The sequence below is a fragment of the Sus scrofa genome, chromosome 7 (assembly GCF_054392235.1).
Source record: "Sus scrofa isolate SSC_HxYL_T2T_F1_AM1 chromosome 7, Sscrofa_HxYL_maternal_Yorkshire_Landrace_v2.0, whole genome shotgun sequence".
In the NCBI taxonomy this organism is placed as follows: domain Eukaryota; kingdom Metazoa; phylum Chordata; class Mammalia; order Artiodactyla; family Suidae; genus Sus; species Sus scrofa.
Window position 1 is genome coordinate 2332222 of NC_139389.1, and position 18538 is coordinate 2350759.

Genomic DNA, 18538 nt, shown 5'->3' on the forward strand with positions numbered 1-18538 from the left:
AGGAGCCCTAAACGAATGGAGGTCACGCAATGTTCACAGACTGGAAAGCTCCATGTGATCAAGAGAGCCAATCCCTCCACATCGACCCATAAATTGACTGCTCTCCCAGTAAAACTCCAAGAAAGACCATTTATAGCAGATAGACTAAGTGATGCTACAGCTTATGTGGGAAGACAAAAGAACTAGAACACTTGAAAAGTTCCTGAAAGAAAACGACTGGAAGATTCGTATTAACCCATGTGAAGACTTTCTACAAAGCTACAGGACGCGAACACAGGAGCAAAGTAACACACGCAGTTCAATGGAACAGAACAGAGTCCAGAAATAGATTCATAAAATTCAGCCAACTGATTCTGACAAAGAAAATTCAATGGAATAAGGATGATCTTTTAAACAAATGGCGCTGGAACAATTAGACACTTATATGCATAAAATTAACTTTGACCTAAACCTCATATCTTATACAAAAATTAAGTAAAAAATAGGAGTTCCTGTTGTGGCTCAGTGGTTAATGAAACAGACTTGTATCCATGAAGACTCGGGTTTGATCCCTGGCTTCACTCAGTGGTTTAAGGATCTGGCGTTGCTGTGGCTGTGATGTAGGCTGGTGGCTATAGCTCGGATTAGACTCCTAGCCTGGGAACTTCCATATGCCACAGGCTTGGCCTTAAGAAGTAAAAAAAAAAAAAAAAAAAAAATCATAGATCTAAATGAAAAATATAAAACTACAAAATTTTTAGAAGAAAGCATAGGAGAAAAATCTTTGTAATCTTAGGTTAGGCAAAAAACTAAGACATCAAAAGCACAATCCATAAATGAACAAATGATAAATTGGACTTTGACAAAATTTAAAACTTTTGCTCTGCAAGAGATGTTTACAAGAATGAAAAAGAATCTATACTGGTAGAAGCTATCACAAATCACATATCTGGGAGTTCCCATTGTGGCTCAGTGGGTAATGAACCTGACTAGTATCCATGAGGTTTCAGGTTCGATCCCTGGCCTCGCTCAGTGGGTTAAGGATCTGGCGTTGCCATGATCAGTGGTGTAGGTCGCAGATGTGGCTCAGATCCCCCCGTTGCTGTGGCTGTGGTGTAGACTGGCTGCGGTAGCTCTGATGGACCCCAACCCTGGAAGCTCCATATGCCTCAAGTGCAGCCCTAAAAAGACAAAAGACCAAAAAAAGAAAGAAAAAAAAAAAAAAAAACATGTCTGCTAAAGGATCTGTATTCAGAACACAAAAAGCTCTCAAAACTGAATAATAATAATAAACGATTAAAAAATGAGCACCTAGCCAGAGCAATGAGACAAGAACGGTAAATAAATAAAAGGCACACAAATAAGAAAGGAAGCGGTAAAAGTGTGAGTATTTGCAGATGACATGGTATTAAATATTCAAATCCCTAAAGATACCACCAAAAACTGTTAGAATAAACAAGTTCGATAAAGCTGCAGGATACAACATCAAAGTACAAAAATGTGTTGCATTTCTACACACTAATAATGAAATAGTTAGAAAGAGATTAAGAAAACAGTTCCATTTACAATGGCATCAATAAGAATAAAACACATAAGAATAAATTTAGCCAGGGAAATGAAGAACCTATATCCTGAAAACTAGAAGGTACTCGATCAAAGAAATGGAATATATTTATATTAAGTAAAATATTATTCGGCCATAAAAAAAGGGAAACCTGCTATTTGTGACAACACAGGCTTTGAAAGCATTACAGTAAGTGAAGTAAGTCAGAGAAAGACAAACGTTGTGTGATTTCACCCACCTGTGGAATCTAAAAAATCAAAAAAGACAAAGAACACCAAGCTCACGGACACAGAGAAAAGATTAGCGCTTTCCAGACGCGGGGAAGGAAGGCACAGTGGGTAAAGGGGGTTAAGAAGTCTGTCTCCCGGAGTTCCCGTCGGGGCTCAGTGGTTAACGAATCCGACTAGGAACCATGAGGTTGCGGGTTCGATCCCTGGCCTTGCTCAGTGGGTTGACGATCCAGCGTTGCCGTGAGCTGTGGTGCAGGTTGCAGACGTGGCTCGGATCCCGTGTTGCTGTGGCTGTGGTGTAGGCCGGTGGCTATAGCTCCGACGACCCCTAGCCTGGGAACCTCCATATGCTGCAGGAGCAGCCCAAGAAATGGCAAAAAAAGACAAAAAAAAAAAAAAAAAAAAAAAAAAAAAAGAAGTCCATCTCCCAATAGTCATCATCAAACTCTACAAATCACCAATGCTGGAGAGGGCGTGGAGCAAGGGAACCCTCCCACACTGCTGGCAGGAATGTAAACTGGTGCAGCCGCCATGGAAAATAGCATAGAAGTTCCTTAAAAAACTAAAAACAGAGCTACCATATCAACCAGCAATGCCACTCTTGGGCTTATATCCAGAAAAATGCAAACTCTTGATTTGAAAAGAGATATGTACCCCATATTCAAAGTAGAATTATTTACCAAAGCCAAGACATGGAAGCAACCCAACTGCCCATTAACAGACGCCTGGTTTCAGCAGCTGTGGTGTATATGCACCGTGGACTATTACTCAGCCACAAAAAAGAATGAAATATTGCCATTTGCAGCAACATAGGTGGACCTACAGATTTTCATAAGTCAGAGAATAACAAATATTACATGATATCACTTACACATGTAAATATAAAAAAATAGCACAAATGAATCTACATACAAAACAGAAAACAGACCCACAGACACAGAGAACCAACTTTTGGTTATGAAAGGGAAAAAGGAGGGGGTGATAAATTAGGAGTTTAGGATTAATAGAGACAACTAATATACATAAAACAGATAAGCAACAAGGATTTACTGCAGAGGGCGAAGAACAATATTCGACGTCTTCTAGAAACCTGTAACAGAAAAGAATCTGAAATAGACACAACGAAATCGCTTTGCTGTACACTTAAATACAATGCTGTAAACCAACAATATTTCAATAAAAAATAAAATCTGTAACAAAGGATGCATTAAAAACTTTAAAAACTCAAATAACTATACACCAAAGAGAGAGGACGGTACTGAATGTAAATATAAAAATAAATTTTAAGAAGCTCTGAGGAAAGCCAATCTCAAATTGTAACTAAAGATAAATTTGGGGCAACTAGCGCATGTCTTTTGTTTATTTGGACCCAAATTAAAGTGATGGGTGGCAGGAATAGCTATTGAGGTTGTTTCTTCTTTTGTGATGTATTTTGTGTGTATCACAAACAGTGGTGCCCCTGGCAGAACATACAAGTCGGCAGAAGGGTCCGACCTGTGAGGGGCCCGAGCATGAACTGCTCCGTCTACACGGCACAGGCATCCTGTCAATGGGGGAGTGTCTTCCATGTTTACAAGCTGTTTGAAGAATAAACCCAGAGCATGATGGACCAAGTGATACACCTAACAGAGACCAGAGGCAATATCAAAACCCTCTGGGGAATTTGAAAAGATACATGCACCCCAATGTTCACTGCAGCACTATTTACAGTAGCAAAGACATGGAAGCCACCTAAATGTCCTTCAAGAGAGGAAAGGACAAGGAAGATGTGGTACATATATACAGTGGAATATTACTCAGCCATAAAAAAGAATGAAATAATGCCATTTGCAGCAACATGGAAGGACCTAGAAACTATCATACCAAGTCAGACACTGAAAGACAAACATCATATGATATCACCCATATGTGGAATCTAAGAAAAAAAAGAGGATACAAATGAACTTTGTATTTGCAGAACAGAAGCAAATTCTGAAAAACGTATGGTTACGAAGGCGGACAGGTGGGGGACGGGAGGGATGGACTGGGGGTTGGGATTGGCACATGCACACGGAGCTATACGGAACGACTGGCCAAAGGAGACCTGCTGTACAGCACGGAGAACCCCACCCAGTGTTCTGTGAACATCTAGGCGGGAACACAATCAGAGAATGGGTAGGTGTATATGCAAGACTGGGTCACTTTGTTGTACACTGGGAGTTATCACAGTCTTGTAAATTACAGACTTCAATAAAACATTAAAAAAAACAAACAAACCAAAAAACAGGGCTGGCAGATCCCTGGAGGGTCGCGAGGGGCTCGGGAAAGTTATCGCCCAGGCCGGCTGGCTTCCCTCCCACCTCCTGGGTAGCTGGCTTGGCGCATTATCAGTTTTATCAACAGCTCCAGACAAAGTAAAATTGATCCGCCACAAACATCAGCGTAAGGACTGAAAAAAAAGAAGGAAAACCTGAGAAGAAATACTTGGAGGGCTTGGAAGGGGACGCCCGCAGAAAGTGATGAATCTGGGAGATCTGGGCTGTTGTTTTGGGGGTTAAAATAATCCTTTCGGGGCTACTTTTCTTTTTAGACCACCCGATGCATGACTTGAAAAAAACGTTAAAAATTTTTGATCTTATGAAACTCAAGGGACACTTACGGTGCCGCCTATTTTGAAGTCTGTGGCATGTTCTATTTGTATTTTTTCTTCTTTTTTTTCCCAGTGAACACACATACAGCAGTCCTGGGTTGTCTGTCCAGGCTTCTTCCACTTGGTATATATTTTGCACTTCTCTGTCTCTGACCACATGAGGGATCTTCCCCTGACCCTGCAGCTTCTCAAAATATTGGCTTTCTCCCAAGCAAATGCTGGAAGACCTTTTCTAACCCCGATTTTAAAATTCACAACGCAGTCGCCTCTATATTCATTTAAAAACATCTGTGAAGGACTTCTGGTCTGGTGACAGAATTCTGGGGAGGTCATGCAGGGGTTGGTTGGTTTTGGCATCTGAGGGAGAGGTCCTGCGGCTCTGCTTGGACAACCAGTTTCAGAATACGCTGATGGCTGCTGGAGGGCTCCCAGAGGGATGAGGCCATCAGGAGACAGTCTAGACCCAACCTGGGCCCTTGGGCAGCCTCGGCACCTTACAGACACTGGTCCACCACCAGTGTTCACGAAGGGCTGACTCTGGGGAGGCGAGGACACTGGCCACTTGCAGGATTAGCATTTTAAATCAGAACTCAGACTGGTGGAAGGCAAGTTGAAACCCAATTGTGACAAAAGGAATCCTTTTTTGATGGGTGATGGTTGTTTGGAATGGAAACTGAATTGCAGTTTTTCGGTTTGTTTGTTTTTTTCCTATTAAAATGAAAGAGTAGCTTTTTAGTTTTGTCGAAGTTTTTTAAATTGCTGCTGTTTGTTTTTGCATATTTGTTTACCTTGTAAAAACCCAGAGGAGACTACATTTCCTCTAAATTAAAATCTGCTTATTTAATCGGCATTTCAGATTCCCTGGAGCAGACTGTGGCTGCTGTGCCCTCTTTGGTATTGTTATTTGTCGATAAAGTTTAAAAGTGTTGAGAGCAGAGGCTTTTAGTTTGATGGGGTACTTTTCATTGAGAATTGAGGCCTCAGGGGTGAACATCAGGGAACTTGGGAAAATTCTTAAAATCAGGAACTCGGACTCTTAAGATAAACCTGCTTCCGTCTGTTCTTTGTTTTTCTTGTCAACCTTTTCAGAGAGTTCGAGACTAACCTTGTTAATCCGGGGCTGGCTGGCTGCCGTGCAGGAGGCGGTGATTGAGTTAGGAGGATGGAGGCAGGAGAGCAGGAAGAGGGGAGACGAGGTGTGGGGACCACATGGCATTCGGGTTCTGATCAGACTGGAGGAAGGGCAGTTACACGGAATGGCAAAACTCCGGCTGATTGGATTAAAGTGGAGCTGGATGGACCATCCCATTGAAAACGGAGGCGGCCGGCAATCAGGTTTATTTTACGTCTGATAAAGGCAATGATCCAGGAGCCTGGAGAGAGGAGGGAGTTGGTAACGGTGTATCTGGGGGCGGCGGGAGCTGGAGGTTTTCTGTAGAGGGCTGAGGGCTAGCGGGGGGCGGGGGGAGGGCAGGCTCGGAGGAAGCGGACCTCCAAAGCCAACAGCTAGGACGAGGCATCTTCTGTTCAGGAAGAGTAAGTGGTGCAGGGTGGCTGCCGGGTGCCGGGCGGTGTGGAGCGTTGGGAAAGGGGTGGGTGGGTTCTGTTATGAGAGACTCGGTAGGACAGAGGAAGGACTCCAACATGGTCTTAAAACAGAGCTGGGAGTTCCCGCTGTGGCGCAGTGAGATCAATGGCATCTTGGGAGCGCTGGGGCACAAGGTTCAATCCCCAGCCCAGCACAGCAGGTTACGGCTCTGTCAGTGGCTGAGCTCGGATCGGATCCCTGGCCTGGGAACTCCACGGGCCGAAGAGGGGGAAGCAGTGGTCAAAAAAAAAAGCAGAAGGGGAGGTTGGAAGAGAGCATTGAGCAGCAGGTTTACTTCTTGCGAGAATCACTGGACAGGGCACAGCAGACAGACAGGATTGAGAAGATGGTGACAGGGCCCCTGGAGGAGGCTGGAGGTGGGGAAAGCAGGATTCCTAGATGATGGCAAGGGGCAGAAAAGGAGAGAAAAGGCACATCCAGGAGAGTCTGGGGGTGGGGCGGTAACTGACTGCGTGTGGAGGACCCAGTCCAGGGGACCGCCTGGCGCTCTTTCTTCTTTGACCACAATGATGGGGTTCCGGCACCCAACTCTCTGCCAGGCCCACGGGAGCCACTTCTACCCTCAGCGTGACAAAGGGCTTCTCGTTGAGGCAGTGCCCCAGACACTCTGTTTGAGAAGGGCCAGGCTGAGAGGCTGGCATGCATTTCACAGCCGGCTTCTCCAAACGAGGTCCCGGGACACTCTGGTCTCGGGAACACTAGCAGGTAACCCTATAGAGGGGCAACATTTAATCATCCAGGAGCTCCCACTGCAGCTCAGCAGAAACAAACCCAACCAGTATCCACGAGGACACAGGTTGAATCCCTGGCCTCGCTCAGCAGGTTAAGGATCCGGTGTTGCTATGAGCTATGGGTAAAAGACGAAGCTTGGATCTGGCGTTGCTGTGGCTGTGGTGTAGGTCAGCAGCTGCGGCTCTAATTCAACCCCTAGCCTGGGAACCGCCACCTGCTGCAGGTTCAGCCCTAAAAAGAAAAAAGTATTTAACTATCCAGAACTTGCTGGAAGCACGAAATACCTGACCACCTTCTGGAGAGTCACAGCAGACAGAAGAGCATCAAAGACAGAAAACACGCTGTTTCACTCAGTTTCTCTTCATCCGTGGAGCTTAAGACCCTTTTCATAGACCATACCCTTGGAGAAACTGCCCCAGAAGAGATCCGACAAGTCCGAGAAGGATTCGTATGAAAATTTAGGCGGGAGTAGGGTTCAGTTACCCAGAGCATCAGTGTGACGGAGTCACAAGAAAGACTCAGCCATGGCTGAGCTGCCAAACGTTTCCCAGGTAAGCTGCAGGGAGGGAGCACAGGAGGAGGCATTTGATGAAAGAGTCGTCCCGGAGAACTGGACAGTGGGCTTCCTGGAGCAGGAAGAGAATTTCTGGGCAGTTTTGAGTCCCCTTTGGGGACCTGTCATGAATTAGAGACGGGCGGGCAGCAGCTGCGCCGTTTGCTCCAGCAGCATCCAGCCGCCTGGGTTAGCAGCTGAGAAGACAGAAGCCGGGTGGGACCAGGATGAGGGCTCATTCAGGACCCTCTTTCAGGACCAGGACGGAAAGGCGCATGCATGCGTGAGTCAGGAAAATGCATGTAATACAGGAAAATCGCCAACGATCCCTTTTAGGACAAACTTGGAGTCCTTCCTCTGTCCTACCGGGTCTCTCATAACGGCACCCACCCTCCCCTTTCCCAACGCTCCACGTGGCCCGGCACCCAGCAGCCACCCTGCAGCGCTCAGTTCCTGAACAGAAGATGCCCCATCCGAGCTGTTGGCTTTGGAGGGCCCCTTCCTACAAGCCCTGCCCACCCACCCGGAGGGGGCCAGCCCTCAGCCCTCTACAGAAAACCTCCAGCCCCCCCCCAATACACGGAGTCCCCTCCTCTCTGGTGGGTGAGGGGAGCGCAGGCACGGGAGGGTGTGGTGATGCTGGAGGGGTGATGGGGTCTTTGGGGCTCCGGCTGTCAAGGTATCAGAGGGTGGGCGGAGTTGGGGTGCCCGCAAAGGAGAGAAGAGAGCTAAGGTTTTGGAGATGAGCGCCCACCCGCAGTGATGAGAGCTGGGTGTGGAAGTGAGGCGGGAGGCTGAGGCACCCGGGACCGTGTGGGAGGGGGACTGGAGGAGGAAGGCAGAGGAGGCAGGCGGGGACCCTCCAGGCTGGGGAGGAGGACAGGGACTGCAGCGAGGTCGGTCACAGCAGGGACGGTGTCCCTGGACAGCAGGAGCTTTAGGGAGCTGGGGCTCTTCGGGGAAACTGAAGAAATGTTTTGGAAACAGCGAGGACACTCATCGCCGGTTCAGACTTTGAGATGATGGGGAAGCTCAGAGGAAACCACCTCTCCTTGAGGGAGAACCAGGCGGAAGTCGGGGGCAGGGGCAGTTTCCCGGGTGGGGCAGGAAGGCCGCCGGGCGTTTCCCAAGGGCGGCTGCGGCTTTAGGAGTTTGCTGATGAGCTGCTGCGTTCAGAGGGTGCGGTGGAAGGACAGGGCTTGGGGGGTGAGGTCCCGCGGGTGCCCGACGGGATTGGTCTGAGGCAGGAAACGAATTAGGGCAGCCTCACTCTGCCTGGGTTGAAACATCCAGAAGGCAGTTTTGTGCTGGGAGTTCCCACTACAAGGGCTGTGCCCACCCTGGCTTCTGTGAACTTGAGCACTGGGCACAAGGAAGACTCAGCAAACACTCACTGCAGGATTGACTTTTTTTTCAGGGCTGTACTCGCGGCATATGGAAGTCCCCAGGCTAGGGGTCAAATCGCAGCTACAGCCGCCAGCCTACGCCACAGCCACAGCAACGCCAGATCTGAGCCTCATCTCCGACCTACACCACAGCTCATGGCAATGCCAGATACTTAACCCACTGAGCCAGGCCAGGGATCAAACCCGAATCCTCATGGATGCTAGCTGGGTTCGTTAACCCCTGAACCACAACGGGAACTCCAGGAATGACTCCTAAGGGAGGAATACGGACAGCAACCAGCACAGTCCTGCCAGGCCTGGAAACTCAGCTGACGTGAACACCCCAGAGGGAGGGGCTGCCAGGTGTTTGTCTGGCCCTTCTCCCCTCACTGGCTCCTGTGCCCGATTGAGAAGGGAGGCGCTTTCTTACACTGTGTCTTCGTGGTCAGGACACCTGGAATCCAGGCTCAGGCCCAGCGCAGGCGGGTCTCTGGGGGCTCTGACTCTTGCATGGATACCGGGACAGGTGAGTGTACCTGGACAGGTAAGAGTTCGCTGGGGAGACCAACCCTGACCACGGGCAGCTCCCCAAACCCAGCCTCCACTGGGCAGTATAGGAGCCGGTAGTCACATGTGGCTGCTGCATTTAAATTTAGTTAAAATTAAAAAATCAGTGCCTCCACGGTGCCGTCCACATTTCAAGCGCTCAGTAGCCCCAAGCAGCTGCAGAACATTGCACCATCGCTGAAAGTTCTATTAGGACGCGCCATCGAAACTGTGCACTGAGCTATCTGGACACGCCCGGTGCCGGTCCTCTGTAATCCCGTCTCTCTCGTCCCTGATGCAGAGTCCACGCGGTAGCCCCGAGGCTCGGCGGCGGTGGCGGCGGCGCGATGGCTCAGTACAAGGGCACCATGCGCGAGGCGGGCCGGGCCCTGCACCTGCTCAAGAAGCGGGAGAAGCAGAAGGAGCAGATGGAGGTGCTGAAGCAGCGCATCGCCGAGGAGACCATCAGCAAGTCCAAGGTGGACAAGAAGTTCTCGGCCCACTACGACGCGGTGGAGGCCGAGCTCAAGTCCAGCACCGTGGGGCTAGTGACCCTGAACGACATGAAGGCGCGGCAGGAGGCCCTGGTGCGCGAGCGGGAGATGCAGCTGGCGCAGCGCGCGCGGCGGGAGCGGCGGCGCCGGCAGCTGGAGGCGCAGCGCGAGCGGGAGCGCAAGAGCGAGCAGCGGCGCCAGATCTGCGGCCTGTCCTTCTCCACCGACGACGGCGACGACGACAGTGACGGGGACCGCGAGGCCGCCGAGCCCGCCGGGCCCCGCAGGCCCCTGGGCAAGGACCCGGCCGTGGACACCAGCTTCCTGCCGGACCGCGAGCGCGAGGAGGAGGAGCGGCGGCTGCGCGAGGAGCTGCGGCGCGAGTGGGAGGCGCGGCGCGAGCGCGTGAAGCGCGAGGAGGTGGAGGTGACCTTCAGCTACTGGGACGGCTGCGGGCACCGGCGCGCCGCGCGCATCCACAAGGGCGGCACCGTGCAGCAGTTCCTCAAGAGGGCGCTGCAGGCGCTGCGCCCCGACTTCCGCGAGCTGCGCGCGGCCGGCGTGGAGCAGCTGCTGTTCGTCAAGGAGGACCTGATCCTGCCGCACTGCCACACCTTCTACGACCTGATCGTGGCGCAGGCGCGCGGCAAGAGCGGGCCGCTCTTCACCTTCGACGTGCACGACGACGTGCGGCTGCGCAGCGACGCCACCCTGGAGAAGGACGAGTCGCACGCGGGCAAGGTGGTGCTGCGCAGCTGGTACGAGAAAAACAAGCACATCTTCCCCGCCAGCCGCTGGGAGCCCTACGACCCCGAGAAGCGCTGGGACCGCTACACCGTCCGCTGAGCTCCCCCCCCCCCGCCCCCGCGCTCGGCGGCCTTGACCTCCCAGCTGAAAATGAATAAAGCCCGCGCGGCTTCACTCTGCCCCTGTGGTCGTGGTGTGGCTGCGGTGTTCCGGTCGGGGGGTTGGTGTCGCCCAGGCGCTGTGGGCGGCCTGGCTCCGCTGGGCTGGGCGGGAGCCTGGGTGGGGGCGAGGGCCAGGGCCTGAGCTGACCACGGCGATCTGGCAAGGATCGTGGGCGCAGACTCGGCCTCCGACTGTCTGGGTTTGGGTCCCAGCGCAGCTTCTTACGTGCTGTGTGATTTGGGGCAAAGTGATGGAAACGGCCCTAAGCTTCAGGGAAGGGCCTTACCTCGGCCTCGCGTGCTCTCTCTCCATCCGTGTCCCGCCTGCGGCTCTGACCGCCTCCCAGTTCCTGGACCTCCCATCGCAGGTGACTTTGTGTCCTCCCTCGCTGTGCAGCCGTTTCACAGCAGGTCCAGACGTCAGCGTAGCTGGTGTGGCTCCTCTCTCAGGATTAGAGCCACCAACCACCTTACGTTGCCCGTCATTTAACTTCCACACTCAGGGTGGCCTCTCCCTCATGGGCTTCCTCCTCCCTGCGGAGGGGCCCTAGGGGTGTAGGTCTCTGAAGAGGCCCACAGACCCTGCGTTGCTGTGGCTGTGGAGTAGGCCGGCAGTTGCAGCTCCAATTCGACCCCTAGCCTGGGAACTTCCATATGCCACAGGTGAGGCCCTAAAAGGCAAAAAAAAAAAAAAAAAAAAAAAAGTAACACATGCTTATTATAGAAAACTTTTAAATACAAAGAAGGAAACAAATCACTCATCGTACCACTCAGAAAAAACCACTGTTATTATGACATTTTAAATTTTTCAGTCATTTCCCCCAGGTGCGTGTGTATACATAATATATATCTTTATCATTAAACTGTCCATGTAATTTTGCGATACGCTTTTTAAATTTACCATTGTACTGAAGCATTTTCCCCACACTGCCTTCAAAACCCCCCGAGATACTTTCATCTCAAATTTTCCCTTTTCATTTTTTAAAAACATATATGTATACTCCAAATGTCTTCAAAATATATAGATTTAGAAGCTGCAATTTTTCAGTGTTCTAGATTTTTTAAAGTACTGTCCTGAGTAATGACTGGCCCAAGTAAAGAAAACACAGGCCTCACTTCTATTTTTCCACAATTGCTTTCAAATTAGGCTTTCTCTCTGGAGCAGCAGCATGCTCCGTGGTAATTTAGATGTGCATTTGTTTATCCTGGGAAAGATGCCTAGAATCCTTTCCTATTTTTAAAAAGTCGGAAAGTCTACTCATCTAAACGCTGAATGTGTGAGAAGGCAGAAGGTAGCAAAGCCTCTTTGCTGTTTCTCTTTTTTCATTTAAAAAAATTTTTTTATGACTGCACCCAAGGCCTATGGAAGTTCCTGAGCCAGGAATCAAACCCATGCCTCCACAGCGCCCCCAGTGCTGCAGTCAGATTCTTAACCCACCCCTCACAGTTGGAACTCCAAAGCCTTTGTTCATATCAAGTGGTTGTGGGGCTGTTTCATCCCATTAGGATGTGACCTTCACCCACTTGCAGGCTCCGCCACAACTGGGAAGTGGGGCCTCTTCTGGACCCAACTGATTTAATTTCTCCTGGGGCGTGGGGAGCAGAGGTAGGGAAAACTTTTTCAATTATATCACTGCTCCCTTCATTCTCCCAGCTCCCCTGTACACCTACATATTGTCCTGATTTTTTTTTAAAAAAAGAGGATTAAAACCCACTCCCACCCAGATCCAACCATACCGCCTTTGCTTTTGCTAAGAAGCCCTGAGAACTGGCGAAGGGAGTTCCTGTTGTGGCTCAGTGGAAACGAACCCAGCTAGGATGCATGAGGATGGAGGTGTGATCCCTGGCCTCGCTCAGTGGGTTCAGGATCCGGCATTGCCACGAGCTGTGGTGTAGGTCGCAGACGTGGCTCGGATCCCGCAGTGCTGTGGCTGTGGTGTGGAGTGGCAGCTGTCGCTCCGATTGGACCCCTAGCCTGGGAACCTCCACATGCTAGGGTGCGGCTTCCTCCCACTCCTCCAAAAAAGAAGCCTGACCAAGACCTTGTCCCGGTTCCCCAGCAAAGGGCAGAGCCCTTCTTGCTTGGAGGTTTCTGTGGTTTCTGCCTGTTGATGGCACAACAAGGCACAGATTTCTCATTTATAACACCCCTCCTCCTCGTCGCTCCCACCACCTTTAACGCCTCGAAAGGCCAAATGCCAGCTTTCCCTGCCTCTCCAACAGGGCAGCCCTCAAGGAAGAGGGAATGAGGATGCTAAGGTCCCCTGAGCCACGTCTGGCTCTGATCACAGCAGCATGCTGTGCACACTGGACCCGTGCCTGGCTTTGAACGAGTGTGTTCAGTGGACGAGGCCCACCACGGGCTGCTGGGGACCTTTGACCTGGCGAGTCAGGTGAGACAGAGCAGCCCCTTCCCTGCTTCTGTGGATGCTGCAGAGCCAAGGGCTGGGCCTGCCTTTGAAAGCCAGCGCAAAGCAAAGCAATGGCCCCCGAGCAAGGGCTGTTCTGAGCTGAGGGGCCTGCAAGATGGGGACTTTTCCTCTCTCCTGTCCCCAGAGGACGTGGCCGTGCGGCGGCCCCAGGGAGAGAAGGGGGTGAGTTGGGACAGGCTGTTTGCAAGGAGGACAGGCTCCAAGCCACCCCCACTGCCCGCAGGACCCTGCCTGCCTGGAGCTGGGGGGTTGGGGGCAGCTTGGCCCCCTGCCCTGGGAGGGTGACCGACATTCATCCCTGGGGAAGAGTTTCCTGGGCTTTCTTCCTCCTGGTGCTGACGGGCCTCTCCCTCTGGCTCCGTCCCAACCGTTCCCCACGGCTCTGCTCGCCGCCAGTCCACAACCTGCTGGTTTCAGGAACACAAAGATTTCCCCAGCAGATTCGGGCGCGGGTTTGGTTTGACATGTTAGCTTCGTTTTATCTTTTTAAGGAAGTAGGGATTTTTAAGCCAGCACATGTCTAACTGCATCTTCCCCCACCCACCCACCGTCCCTGCCTAATGTCACTGATAAAATCTGATGCTGGGGGAGATGAGGGGACAGAGTTCCAGATAAACGCTTTGATCTTCCAAACCCACTTCCGACGCCGCACAATTATTCCCCGCCCCCACCCCGTGCCAAGGAGAAAAGGGATTATTAGGTGGGTCCCTCTGAGCCAAGCTGCGGGGCAGGTGAAAACGTCCCCACCTCTGCCTTCGCACCAAGAGTCTAAAGATGCCAAAACTCATCTCAGATGCTATTGTACATAGCTATGGGGGGGGGGGAATGAGATCAAACCTTAAAAGTTTTTTCAGGAGTTCCCGTCGTGGCGCAGTGGTTAACGAATCCGACTAAGAACCATGAGGTTGCGGGTTCGGTCCCTGCCCTTGCTCAGTGGGTTAACGATCCGGCGTTGCCGTGAGCTGTGGTGTAGGTTGCAGACGCGGCTTGGATCCCGCGTTGCTGTGGCTCTGGCGTAGGCCGGTGGCTACAGCTCCGATTCGACCCCTAGCCTGGGAACCTCCATATGCCGCGGGAGCGGCCCAAGAAATAGCAACAACAACAACAACAAAAAGACAAAAAAAAAAAAAAAAAGTTTTTTCAGGACAAAAATGTATGTTTGCAGTCTTTTTCCTTCTCATTGTGTATGATATCACATCACACGAATGTCCCTTTGGAGTTCCCGTTGTGGCGCAGTGGTTAACAAATCCGACTAGGAACCATGAGGTTGCGGGTTCAATCCCTGCCCTTGCTCAGTGGGTTAAGGATCCAGCGTTGCCGTGAGCTGTGGTGTAGGTCGCAGATGCGGCTCGGATCCTGCGTTGCTGTGGCTCTGGCGTAGCCTGGCAGCTACAGCTCCAATTAGACCCCTCGCCTGGGAACCTCCATATGCCGCGGGAGCGGCCCAAGAAATGGCAAAAAGACAAAAAAAAAAAAAAATGTCCCCTACAAGTCAAACCCAGTTCTTCCAGTTCTGCCTCTGAAAGTGGCATCTACCTAGAGTTTGCGGGAAGGAGGGCCCGCAGCTAAGGGGCCAGCACGAGAGACGAGCTGGACTGTGAGTCCCAGGAGCGCCTCAAAACTGCGAAGTGTGGCCTGAGCCCCACCCGAGACCTCGGGTCAGCAGGCCTCCAGGTAATTGTGCTGCCCGGGGGCAAGGCGGGTCTTTGAGGAACACGGGCAGATAGGAGCCAAAAACCTCTGCCTTGACAGCGGGTCGACCTTGGGGAGAACAAGAAGGGGCTGGAGGTGGAGAAGCGGCCAATGGGAAGTACAGACGTCCCTTTAGGAAGCTGGGAAGGGAAGAAAGCGAGCCCCAGCTGGTGGTGGATGTGAAAGAGAACGAAGACGCACACCTTTCCTTCCCCTTGATTTTAAAGAATGCCAAGATTTAGGTGTATTTCTGGGCAGGGGTGAACGGGGCCGATTGTGGGAGAGCGGCAATGACAGCAGAATGGGGTGACCTACGGAGCCAGGCCCTGGACCAGGTCCCCGCTGGACGGCCCCCCGGCTTTGCAGAAGGAATGTGTCCTTTGAGTCAGAAGGCGATCTGAGTAACTTGTTGAGAGAAGAGAGAAAGGATGGATGGTGTCACCTCAAGTTCCCAGGACAGTGTTGCTGGTGGCTTGGCTTTCCCTGAAGTGCCGAAACCGAAACACAGGATTTAGAAAGAAAAAGCGGGCCCAGGGAAGCACTCGTCGGAGCCCGAATGCTACTGAGCTTCCACGAAGCGGTGGTTCCTAGATGTTTAGGAGAAACGGTTCTATCTTCTCACCAAATGGGGACAACAGGATCCCTAACCGCCCTCATGGTGGCCGTCCGACCCTCCCGTTAAAAACATCCTGCGGGAAGTTCCCCGGTGGCACAGCAGGTTATGGATTTGGCATTATCACTGTTGTCGCTCGGGTTTGATCCCTGGCCCGGGAACTTCCACCTGCCATGAGCACAGCCAAAGAGATAAAAAATAAAAAAAATAAAAAATCCTTCAATGTCAGATTATCACTTCCGTGAAGCCAATGGCCCTGTGACTCTCGGTGGATGAGATCTCGCAAAGCACTAGGTAGCGCTACAGGGCTGTAAGGCGTTACTTGTGATGTTTATTTTGCATTATATAAAGGCGACGTGGATGTATGATTACAGAAATGCACATTCTTATTCCATAACTCAGAAGATATGGACACGCCGAGAGAGGGGAAAAGGTCCCTCTCAGTCCCACTGCAGAAAGACGACCACTACCAAGATCTGGCGTGTGTCACCCAACCCCCAAGATCCCCTCAGGAACCCAGCCCAGCACCCACAGGGAAAGGGTCTGGCCCCGCGGGACCAAGGGAATATGACAAAGAGAGAGTGTGGGACATGCAAGGCCGGGCAGCTTCCACCTACAACCTGACTTCTCAACAGTGGCACCGTGAACACTTTGGATCCGCTAATTCTTTACTGGGGGGGCTGCTCCGTGCCCTGTGAGCTGTCTGGCACCATCCCTGTGGCCTCTGCAAACTGGATGCCAGGGGCGCCACCTGCTTTGGTTGTAAAAATCAGAAAGGTCTCCAGAGAAAAGGGAGCTTCCCGCACTGTTGGTGGGAATGCAAACTGGTACAACCGCCCTGGAGAACAGGACAGAGGTTTCCTTAGCAAACGAAATACAGAACTACTGTATGGTCCAGCCATCCCACTCCCGGGCGTATATCCAGACAACCCCACCATTCAAAAAGACACATGCACCTCTATGTTCCCTGCAGCACTATTCACAATAGCCAAGACACGGAAACAAATTAAATGTCCATCGACAGATACATGGATTAAGATGTGGTTTACTCTCAGCCATAAAAAAGAATGAAATAATGGCATTTACAGCAGCATGAATGCAACTAGATAGAGGTTCTCATCCTAAGTGAAATAAGTCAGAAAGAGAAAGAACCATATGATATCACTTACATGTGGAATCTAAAATATGACACAAGGAAACCTATTTACAAAACAGAAGCAAATCATAGACACAGAGAACAGACTCACGGTGGCCAAGGGGGAGGTGGGGTGGGGAGGGAGCGTGATGCACTGAGAGTCTGGGGTTAGTAGATGCAAACTACTATATTCAGAATGGATGCACAATGAGGCCCTCCTGTACAGCACAGGGAAGCACAGGGAACTCTACCCAGCCTCTTGGGATGGACCCCGATGGAAGATAATGCAGGAAAGAGAACATATTTACATGTATGACAGGGTCACTTTGCTGAATGGCAGAAACTGGCACAACACTGTAAATCAACTGTACTTTATTTATTTATTTATTTTGTCCTTTTAGGGCCGCGCCCACAGCATATGGAGGTTCCCAGGCTAGGAGTCTAATCGGAGCTACAGCTGCTGGCCTACACCACAGCCACAGCCACACCAGACCTGAGCCACATCTGCAACCTAGACCACAGCTCCCGGCAACACCGGACCCTTAACCCACTGAGCGAGGCCAGGGATCGAACCTGAAACCTCATGGTTCCTAGCCGGATTTGTTTCTGCTGTGCCATGATGGGAACTCCTAGCCAATTTCTTTGCCAGCAATTATCTTTGATGTTCGAACACTGACTACGTTTGGGGTCGGAATGCAAGGCCTTTTTCTCCCCCCCAGCACATTTCCCCAGGGTCTCTGTCAAAGCACAATTGTTGAGCTATCGCAAAAGTTATCACGGGAAATTAAGTCCTGTGCAATATTTCGAGCCATGGGCGGAGAACGTGTCACAGCAGCAGCCTCGCAGGGGCTGACAACCTTGAAGCTGGCCCTGCATGAGTCTCAGCTCTCATGCCCGGTTTGGGGGAGCTCCTGTCTCTGAGCCGTGGGTGGTCATTGTGCGGCATGCGCCCCCTCTGCCTGGCCGGGTCTGTAGAATTCATCCTGGGAGCATCTCTGTCCCCAGCTCAGCCTCAGGTCACCAGGCGGCCTTGAGGAGTAATCACACCCCCGTTATTACGGGGGTTCAGACTGAGTGGTGGGGGGGAACTGACCCCCACAGGCTCACAGAGGACAGGAATCTCACTCACTGCCAACCACGTCTACCTGTGGGTCCTAAGCAGGTGACTGCACCCTCAGGTGGGAAATCAGGGGTCTGAGTCCCTCGAGAGTGAATGTGAGGCTCCACCCTTGCTGGTCCTGTGGCTCTGGGTGGGTTTGTTGGCCCCGAGATTTTGGCAAGGTAGCTGAGGCTTTGTTTTTGTCATTGTGTGTTTTACATACTATTATCATTGGACAGCATACTAAGCTCCCTATATTTCCCTTTTTTTTTTTTAGCTACAGTGGGCTTGAAAGGATTATTCAGCTTTGGGTTTGTTTTGTTTTGTTTTTCTTTCTTTTTTTTTTTTTTTTTTTTTTTTTTGGCTTTTAAGGGCTGCACCTGTGGCATGTGGAAGATCCCAGCCAGAGGTCAAACTGGAGTGACAGCTGCCAGCCTATACTACACCCACAGTGGCATCCAAGCTGAGTCTGCGACCTACACCACAGCTCATGGCAATGCTGGATACCACTGAACAGGGCCAGGAATTGAACCTGTGTCCTCATGGATATTAGTCAGATTCCTTACCGTTGAGCCACAACAGAGAGCAACCTTGCTCTTTAAAACTGTCAGCCAAAATGCATTATCCCACTTTTTACTACTGTCGACAGATCGACAGCATTGCATTTTTTACTGGTCCACAAACATGTGTTTTATTCCATGAGCAAAGCTGCCTGCTGACTTTAGAATTACTACACCCAGTTAGCCAGTTCTATAGAAAAATTTTCTCATGTCAGTGATATTCCTAAACATTTATTAGGGAGAAGAAAACTGGACACTAGGGAGCAAAACTATAGATTCTTATTTTTTTGGTTTGGTTCTAAAGTTCTTACCAGGCAACAGATCATGGCGTATTTATTTGAGGAAAAAGAACAAAAAGGCAAGAAAGAGAAATAAGAA

General features: G+C 51.0%; 1 protein-coding gene and 1 long non-coding RNA gene across 10 annotated transcripts in view; one reads left to right on the plus strand and one right to left on the minus strand.

Moving 5' to 3' along the window:
* Nucleotides 1–18538, minus strand: part of LOC102161744 (uncharacterized) — a 109779-nt gene that overhangs the window by 29836 nt on the left and 61405 nt on the right. Inside the window, exons 3-4 of one of the 9 annotated variants that reach the window (XR_014809506.1) lie at nucleotides 10917–11300; nucleotides 9112–9217 (exon numbers count right to left, since the gene is read on the minus strand). The exons of 7 other annotated variants lie outside the window; for them this stretch is intronic. This is a non-coding gene — a long non-coding RNA (uncharacterized LOC102161744). Of the gene's footprint in view, nucleotides 1–9111; nucleotides 9218–10916; nucleotides 11301–18538 lie in introns of those variants that run through there. One more of the 9 variants, XR_014809504.1, reaches the window with a different exon arrangement.
* Nucleotides 9575–10648, plus strand: FAM50B (family with sequence similarity 50 member B). Its single transcript, XM_084967303.1, has one exon. It carries the CDS (start codon nucleotides 9575–9577, stop codon nucleotides 10565–10567), a length of 993 nt encoding a protein of 330 aa, XP_084823429.1. The 3' UTR covers nucleotides 10568–10648.

Coding starts and splice junctions, on each gene's coding strand:
- FAM50B (XM_084967303.1), top strand. CDS start 9,575: ATGGCTCAGTACAAGGGCACCATGCGCGAGGCGGGCCGGGCCCTGCAC.